Source organism: Schistocerca gregaria, chromosome 4 (assembly GCF_023897955.1).
Source record: "Schistocerca gregaria isolate iqSchGreg1 chromosome 4, iqSchGreg1.2, whole genome shotgun sequence".
In the NCBI taxonomy this organism is placed as follows: Eukaryota; Metazoa; Arthropoda; class Insecta; order Orthoptera; family Acrididae; genus Schistocerca; species Schistocerca gregaria.
The window spans coordinates 657,846,489-657,855,882 of NC_064923.1; the positions used below are offsets into that span (position 1 = coordinate 657,846,489).

Below are 9,394 nucleotides of genomic sequence, written 5' to 3' on the forward strand. Positions count from 1 at the left end.
GTGTCAGTTACATTGTTTCTTGAATACAGGAGTATCTCACCCCTCTTGTTAAGAAGAAGGTGCTGGTTCTTCCAGTCAATAGGAAGGGTCAGAAGACCGATATCACTAAGATTGATTTTGTATCGAATTTTGTAACATAGGTAGTGCTGGTTTGTAAATGCTTTATCAAGAGACTAACAGACTTCCATGTAGGTATTAACATGGTTTACACAAACACTGATCTCGTGAAACCCAGCTTAATATAAGAGATCCAGAAGCCAACAGATAGTGGTTGATTCTGTGTTTGTAATCTTCCAGAAAGCATTTGATACAGTTCTGCACAGTCACCTAGATAACAAAATATGTGCATGTAGAATATTCAGATATTAGTGATATGGCACAGTGGTAAGACACTGTACTGGCATACAGGAGGATGATTATTCAAATCTCCATCTGACCACCCAGTGTAGATTTTCCATTGCTTCCTTAAATTGCCTAAGACCAATGCTGGTATGGTTATCCATACATATTACCTTACTTTTAATTTATTTTTCAAATCATTTTAAGATTTAATACAATTGTGCCTTTGTCCTCTGCTACTGCTTGGAGATGCAAAGTCAGTGTGCCTAGTTCACCATTATATAGCAGGGGTATTTTGTCAGTGGCATCCACATTCACCTCTTCCACATTTTATCACATGAACCATATTCAGCTTCATCAAATAACAATAAAGTCATTAATTCATTTAGTGTCACACAGAAAGCTCTTCTGTGTTATCAACCAAGAAATAAGGCCACCAGAAGAAAAACTTCAAATTAAAAACTAACATGAATGAAATTTTAATAAAGTACACTGTCCAGTCCACTCAGTAAATATGGTACTAAAAATTTGTATGAGAAGTCATTGTGTATACTCTGTGCCATCAGAGTTATGTGTCTACTGTTTTAATGTCTGCCATGAGAACCGTCATATTCTTGTAAGCTGTGAACTTAAGTTGTTAGTAAAACGCTTACTATGAACTACAGTCATTATTAACTTTTTTAAACACTTTTATAAATTTTTTTCAGATGTGCCAAATACATATATTAGCTGAAATTAAATCGGGCTTCTTACTCAATTTCAGAGTTACTAAATTGTTTGTATCATACCTTTCCTTGAATTTTGCATGGCACTACTAATATGCATTCAGATTGGTGATTGTCTAAACTATGAATGACCACTGTTATGTGTAAAAATATGTAAATGGAGCAATGAGTTTCACTCGTCTTCTATCTAAACTTGACTAATATTAAAGTCTCCCATTTCAAATTCCGTAAGTAAAATATTCGAAACTCATCATGTTGCTACTTTAGTTTGATTGTTGTGACTAAAAAGCGTATTTTCTTTTCGTTCTTACATTGAGTGAGGTTCTTTTTTCATTACAAATTTATGAGATACACAACCTGTGTGGCCATGAAGAATTTTGTTCATTGTATACTGAAAATTATGGATTTGAAATCCCCAGCTCCTACAACTCTCATGGATACACCTCTCAAAGAATGTCCTGGTTGTATCGTAGGAAATAAAATATCAAGAAATTAATAATTGTCCTAAACCGAGTATGGCACAGTGTCAGATAATAGACATGCTTCTTTCAGCTGATATAGTTCCACATATCTCGCAAACACGTCCAACGCTACAAATATATTTCCATCCCCCTGCACTTTAAGCAAGCTGAGAAGAGTCAAGGGCAGCACAACAAGGCCAGAGAGAGGAAGCGACAGTGATTTATAAGTGTAATTTATGTCTAATGCTTTGCCTCCTTTCCCATGTTTGATTACACAGTATTTAACATAATTGATTCTGTTTACATGTAAATTAATGTATTATGTGCATCTCAGTAAAGTAAATTACAATGTGTTTCATTTCCACAGTGATGATACACCTCAGCTACGACATCGAAGGCATGAGCGCCAGGAGCGGCTTTTGAGGCTGACAGGACGTATACGTGAAATAAAGCGTAAACAAGAAGCTGCCGAACGTTCAGATCAACTGTGGAGGTCTCTGTCAAAGCCATTAGCTGTTGGTTTTGGTCTTGGGCTTGTTATGGGCGGAGGCTGGATTGCTTACTGTTACTTCTCTAACCGTGTTTGATCAAGAGAGAGATCACCAAACCCTGGAGGTGTTTGTGCTGCGCTGTCGGCATATAGGATATCTCTTTTCAGTGTAATACATTAATTTATGCATGTTGGGTAATGATGTCACTGTGGTTAAATTACTGTGGACTGGTTGGTGTTTTATAAATGCTAAACAGACTGTGTTAGTTGGGAGCGATTATGACATTTTCATTATTTCTGCTAGCATTAAGTCTGTGTTTTTTTGTCCACTGACTCTTTGAGATGAATAGTTGGCAAATTTTGCGTGCAGGTGTTTCCAAAAATGTAACCGATAATGTTTGTCCCTTTGAGAAAATGGTGTTCAGTGACGGTTTTGGAGTATAGATACTATCGGTTGACAAACATTGCCCTGGGTAAACTTGATGTACTGCCTTACATCATATAGGAGTTAAATTTGCTGCCTGGGCTGTCCCCTTATTGGATTGGATGTTTTTTAAAATATACTTAAAAATAATTTTTAAATGTTTTGCTCCATGAATTTTTCTTGTCTTTTCTTCTACAACATTTGAAATGTGGTCAACTTTTAAAGAAAACAAACCTCTCAAAGTGTCAATTATTGTGTGTTGCAAGTGAAGTGGAACAAGACCTTTTATTTTGTTTAGAAGTGCATCAAATGTGTAAGTGTTTGGCTGTTACTAATAAATTGCTCCTCTTGGCAAAATTTAGAGCAATCCATCTTTTCGTTGGTAGGCATTCTGTGTGACCTTGAAATCATTTATTCTTTCTTTCTAGTAATTTCAAACCAATATAGATGAATTACTGGAATTAAACAAGGATTAGTTTAGACAGTAATCTTATTCTGTTGTTCACTTGGTGCAGTGGAGCATATGTTTCTTATTTTAAAAAATAACTACTGCTGATATTGCATTCACAAATCACCAACTCCATTACCCAAAATTGATTGTTATTAGAGAGTTTTTTGAGTTGTACACATTTTGTGTAAACCTACACCTGTTAGCTACCAAATTTAGAGATGTACTGGGGTGGGGGCAATTTCTTGCTGTTGAGGCTGTATGGATTTTTATTCAACATAGTGATGAAAGGAAAATGGTCAGATTCGAAGGAAGGAAGGGAAAAAAAAGTTTGTGATACAGGAGCCGTGTTGTTCTTTCATACCTTTGTCACAAATGTGAGTTTATTGGGAATGAGTGGTGATATGTTTATTTTCTGCTTGTATTATCATTTCAGTAATGCACAAATTTTTGTTAAGATTTTGTATTTTATTACTTGAAAAGTTTAATGTTCAGTGTGAGTGCCTGTGAATTTCTCACCTTAGGTGGGGAGCCTGTATATGAAAATTTTCCTTTTATTTCTGCTGAGCTGTAAATCTTTTTGTGCTAGTAAATATTTTATTTATGTAGTTATTTTTATGATGACTAGTATTTACAGGTTATGTTTTGGCACCAGAGTTTCGAATTGCCTGTACTATAGTAGAGTTAAGTGTGTGAATGGATATTCTGTTAAACTAGTTTATATTTATTTCAGGTTACCTATTCAAAAGTTAATCTATATAATGTAGTATAGTTGTTTTATTCATAAATATTTATAAAGCAAAGCATTTAATGTGTAATATCACTTCAGTTATCTTTCTTGTTTCTATCAACAAAAAGATTACATTCCCAGTTGAATGTGTAATCATTAATTTTAGTGTTTGTGACAGTGATATTGTGTGTGTGTGTGGGGGGGGGGGGGAGGGGGGGGGGGGAGGGAGGGGGAGACTGTGGTTGAATGTGAAAAAAAGGGAGGGATGTATTTGTGTGTTAGCCTTTTTAAGTATAGGGTGAATTTTAAAATTGCAGATCTAGTTAAATGTTCTACTATTCTTGCTCAAAAATACTTCAGTTTTCTGCAATTTACAACAAGATAGAGGGTTGACATAACCTTTATTTCCAAGTAGTAAATTGGGCAGACTATACAGTTGGTTTCTCAAACAGGTAAAAGAAGCTGCTAGTCAGCCAATGAGAACATTAAAAATTGTAAAACGAACATTTGCCCATTTGCAAATTGCAAAATTTTTTGATCAGCTTGGTAATCAAGAACTTATAAATCATGGTCCACCCAAAATTTTAATTGTGTACTGTATCATTTCTGAACAGTTTTTAGTAGTATCAAAAAGTCCACATTCCAGAAGGGAAAAGTCACTGAAGTATCATTATAGTTGTCTGTTAGGCTGGAAACAAGGTGTGGAAATGAGTGTTCAGTTTCATGTATGTACCTAACATACAGTTTCGTCACTGGAAGTAGAATTCTCATTAGCTGATACTGCAGAAATAGTTAATAACTGAAAAGCTGAAGTTTGTACAGATTCTTTCCTTCTCCTGAAGCTCATAGCACTTTTGGGTGGCTTTTTTTTTTTTTTTTTTTTTTTTTTTTTTTTTTTTTTTTTTTTTTTTTTTTTTTTACTCTTTAAAAAAATTACTAATGAGCAGAGACGTAGACTTGGAGAAGGGAATGAAGTGCACATTTTTGTGGTTTATTACCCAGTAATAGAAGACATTGTTATTTAAAGACTGAAGACTGTCAACTAGTTTTGGTTAGTGACTGGCTGGCTGTTGTGTGAGAGAAATTTTGTCCATATTACTTATACTATTAAAGGGTAGGCTTGTTTCAAGTGTAAACATAAAGTAAAGGAGGATCAGAATGGGTTTGCCAAAGATGAAAACATGTGACAGAGTATTATGATAATGGACTTTATGTGTGATTTTTATTTCCATTATTTCTAAATAATGTGTTTATGTAGTGGTGGTAGTAATCAGATGAAATGCCGCAGTTTTACGCAGGCTCGAATAATTTGAAGTGCTATCAGAATATTGCTGTACACTCCGAAGCTTGTGATTTACAGAAAATTGAAGTTGTGCACATAATACATCTGATGGCATCCCACATCTATAAATCTTTAGGCTTGTTTGATGTAATTAATATTGCATTCCAGTTTATCTTGCAGTTACCTATGTATGTTTGTGTTATTCACATACAGAAAGTAATATTTCAGGAATATAACGGGTACTTGATGTCAAACTTACTTTCTTCCTTTTATGTTAAAGTCACTCAAGCCTATTATAGTGCTAATATTTAATTGATTCCAGTGGAAAAAATACTGTGTATAGTGAATTTTAATGGTGTAATTGTCTTTCAAATCAAAGTTCGTCACATTCTCTCTGAATCTCAGATGTAATATCTTCTGTAATTTCAGTTAAATGAATCTCATTTAAGTATAGTTTCCCCTACGTTGCTCTTTTGTAGAGCATCTGAAACGTTCATTTAGTGGTGAAATGGAGGAGATTGCCAGTATTGTGTTCATCAGAAGCTATCAGCATTTGCTGTTATATAGGTTCCAGTATCTCTTTTGTTTGTGCATGGTTGTTTTAACAATAGATTCGTTAAAAATTTATATATCTAGTCCCACATGACATTTCCAAGCTGTCATTCAGCAGCAACTGTACTGCTTCCAGGACTGGAGTTTCTGAGAACAAATTGGTCCCCAAACTTTACACTGTGGCAAGTCAGAGGTAGGAAGCAGACAATTAGTAAAATCAAAAATTGGTGCCTTGTGTTAGGACAAGCAAGAGATGGTTGAAAACCGTATCAGTACAAATAAAACAGTATGAACAGTTTTATCCAATTTTCATTGTGTATTGTGGATCATATGAGAATGGGGTGTAATCGAGGGATTTGTCCAGCACTGAGCTGTTTCCATTTCTCTCCTGTTATTGCTTTCATTCTTTAGGCCACCTAGTAAATTGTCACAGTTTGAATATTATTTGGAAGGGTGCAGAAATTTTGGTGGATCAGTCACTTACTTTCAATTCATAATAAATTGTGAGAGGTTTTCCTTTTTCATGTGAGGGTTTTCATTTCTGAACTGTGATACTGACATTCAGTAATGTCACAGAAGCTGTCTAGCAAATAAATCGTGTAATATTTGTAAGCGTATTGCAGCGCTGTCCCCTGATGGAAGGTGAGGAGTTTTATATCCTGGCAGGCTTGGCTTGACAGAAGTTATAGTTTTCATTTTCTTGAATGCTTCCATACCAAACACAAGAAATATTCAGTTGTTTTGTTGTTTGACATGTTTGCAGAGTTCCAAAAAAGTAGCCTTTAATGAAATCACAGTAACTTTCTGGGGTCTTGCTGGATTCCCTTAAATTGTTTTGTTAATGTGTTCTTTGTGTAACGTTGCAACGAAAATTTCCCAAAAGTAGCAACAACCTCTATTACTAGTTGCATATTTCACTGAAAATTTTGGCAGGTGGGACATTAAATTCAAAAGTGATATATGTGATAGAGAAGCAAGACAGCAAATTGGAATTTGTTTCTGTATAACTGTGTCCTGTGTTTGCATTCAAGTATTACTATTTCATTCAATTATACATTATTTGATTGAAAGATGAGAAGTTTGTCCCAGTGAAGGAGTGCTGTTAACGTGTAATTCTAACTGCTGCGTTAAGTATTTCTTTGACATTAGATGTGCTAGGGACCAAAGCTGCCACACTGTGGAAGTGACATAAAAGCGCACAAGTATGAACTTTTTTCAACCTGCCATGGTTGTGTAGATGCACATCAAAGTTTTAGCAAGATAAAAGTAATACATGATTGAGAAATTTGCTTAAGAACTGCCAGTTGATTTCAAAGTTAATTCTTATAACTGCCTACTGAACAGCAAATGCATATTTCCATTAATTATGTTTAATCTGTGAAATCAAGTGGCAGCATAACATGCAAACACTGCAGCTCCTCCTATCTATAAAATTTTACGAACAACTACTTTCCTTGTTGTTTTACATGCAGTTTTAATTTATTTTAAAATTTCAAAAATGCTTTCTATACCTGTTCTCTCTAAACATTATATATACCCCTAACAAACAAGTGTGTTCACTATAGTTGAACTCATCCTTAATACTGAGCTGTGAAAAGGGACATAATGTAACTTGTAATTTGTGCATTCCTGCTATTAGTAGTACACACTTTTTGAAGTTTTTTACAAAATCAGACATTATAAATCATTGGAAACTGTCTGCTAACAAAGACTGGGTCATATTTTTGTAAAAAAAGGAAGTTGAACTTTGTAAATGAACTAAACTGAATATAATGACAACATATACCGGATATCTTCCCCCTATTGTGTCAGAATTTGACTGACAAATGGTTGAGTTTCGAAATAATGTTTGTTTATTTAAATAGTGTCCATGGAACTGAGAGCTTTTGTTTTGGGGATTTGTTTACCTTGTCTGAGGAACTGTTGTGATCTTCATTAATAAAATACAGTTTTACCATTTGTATCTGCTAGTGTAAGGACCCCATAGGTATGCGAAAAGGGGGAAGTTACTAGTATCAGTTAAGTCTGTTGTTCTCACTGTTAGTATGATAAGTGTTAGATCTTTTGTGTACAAATTGTATTTCAAATTCTGTGTCATTAGTTGCATGAGAGATGTGAACATCAAAAATAAAAAGAAAAAAGAAATTAAGCCATTTCACAATTCTGTCTATTTTGAGCCATCCCTCACAGTTTATTCCAGATGTTTCTTTGCAGGCCCAGCAAGAAGAGGAGGAAGAGCAACACGGAAGAAGCAGTCTCCAGCTGTGACAGTGGTTCTAGTAAGCAGCAGTAAATTATCCCATTTCATTTCTGCACAGTATGGTATATTCTGTGCTAGAAAAATCCTACATTCTTACTGATCTGAAGTTGTCAAAATGATCTACTGAAATTGCCATGTGTTGTTAAATGCAAAACAACCACGCTCTGGATATTTTTATATAATATTTTTCTGCAACTTGGGTTACACTCTGTGCATAACAGAAAAATAAATGTACCTAGTGTTACATGCCGTGGTGCACATGTGGCTGAAAGGGAGTGAGTGATGTTTTATGTCAGTTCATTACTCAAGGTATTTACAAAGTGGTGACCAAAAAATATGACTGTTGAAAATGTGACTTTCCCAATGTTGTAATTTAAAGAGTTGTAATTAATTGAAAACTCTGGTAATTTTGGATATTTTTTTCTTGTCATTTGACAACAATATAGTGACATGTTTGAGTGCCCTCATGCGGCATCACATGAATGACTAAAAGAAAAAAGAAATGGTCTTTGAAAATGGAATGACAGTGGTAAATATTATCAATTCTTTCCCTTAAGTATAGTGTTTCTTTGAGGCACTTACTTGGTGCCACGAAGAAATTCCTGCACTGATTTTAATGAATGATGCTACCAAAATCATGTACAATTTTTATTATTTTTTATTTTATTATTATTATTTAATGAAGTTGTTAATATGAATGTACATCATCATACGAATGAATTAGTGTCCATGTTAGTACTGAATTTGCTGGTAGTGGAGATTCTGCTCCACATGCTGATAAAAAAAGTAAGTTTACAAAGTATATTGTATGGAATTAGACTTTTATCAGTATTTTGTAAGTTTGTCTGAGTTTACTGATGTGTAATTATATTTACACATTTTGACATAAATGATAGAAATCTTATTTGATGTGGTGCACTATCAAAGAAAACTTCCAATTTACATGCTTACTTCCTCTACTAATTGTGTAAGTTCTTTCTCAACTGCTTGTGGCTCTGACCTAACTAAAGTAATTTGCACCCAATAAGGGTTAAAATTTACCCTGCAAATTTAGAGAAAGTGAAAGTTATAGTGCAATTATTCTTCCCCCTCCCTCCCTCCCTCCCTCCCTCCCTCCCTCCCTCCCTCCCTCCCTCCCCACTTTTTAAGTAATGGTAAGCTAGTGATTGAACCTCCCAATTTCTTCCCAGGATCACACTTAAATTACAGTACAAAGAAAAAACAACATTCCTTTGTATGACAAGCCATTTTAAACTCCAGAATGTTGTTTTTCCTCAAGTGCCTATTCTGGCTCTTATTCTAAGGAATTGGGTATTTTTCTACATTCTTGTTCTTAAACATGTCACTCCATTTCAAGCAATAATCTCATTCTCTGAATCAATCAACACCTTAAGCTTAATATCATATACATTGGTTAAAACCTCAAGCATACACAATTTTTTTGTGTACATTCTACCTATTTCTCAAGTAAACAATATCCTGATAGATATGTTTTATCATGTAACAAAGTGGCAGAGGACTTAAAATTCTTTGGTGGGTTTCATTTCTCCATCTGATCATCCAGATTAAGCTGTTCTATGGTTTCTTTAAATCTATTATGGCTAGTGCTGAGATCCTTTGGAACAGACATGGCTGCTTTCTGCCCCCAATCCAACCTTGTGTTCCTTATTTATCAACTTTTGT

At 34.6% G+C, this 9,394-nt stretch overlaps 1 protein-coding gene across 6 annotated transcripts in view; it reads left to right on the top strand.

Annotated features, from left to right (window-relative positions):
* Window positions 1-8,620, top strand: part of LOC126365991 (tyrosine-protein phosphatase non-receptor type 2-like) — a 65,711-nt gene extending 57,091 nt beyond the window's left edge. For 2 of the 6 annotated variants that reach the window (XM_050008811.1, XM_050008810.1), the window contains exons 9-10: window positions 1,893-2,018; window positions 7,666-8,620. In XM_050008811.1, the coding sequence (XP_049864768.1) occupies window positions 1,893-2,018; window positions 7,666-7,744 (205 nt within the window). In that variant the 3' untranslated portion in view covers window positions 7,745-8,620. Of the gene's footprint in view, window positions 1-1,892; window positions 7,225-7,665 lie in introns of those variants that run through there. The other 4 variants (XR_007566287.1, XM_050008808.1, XM_050008809.1 and 1 more) reach the window with 4 other exon arrangements.
* Window positions 8,621-9,394: the final 774 nt, after the last annotated feature.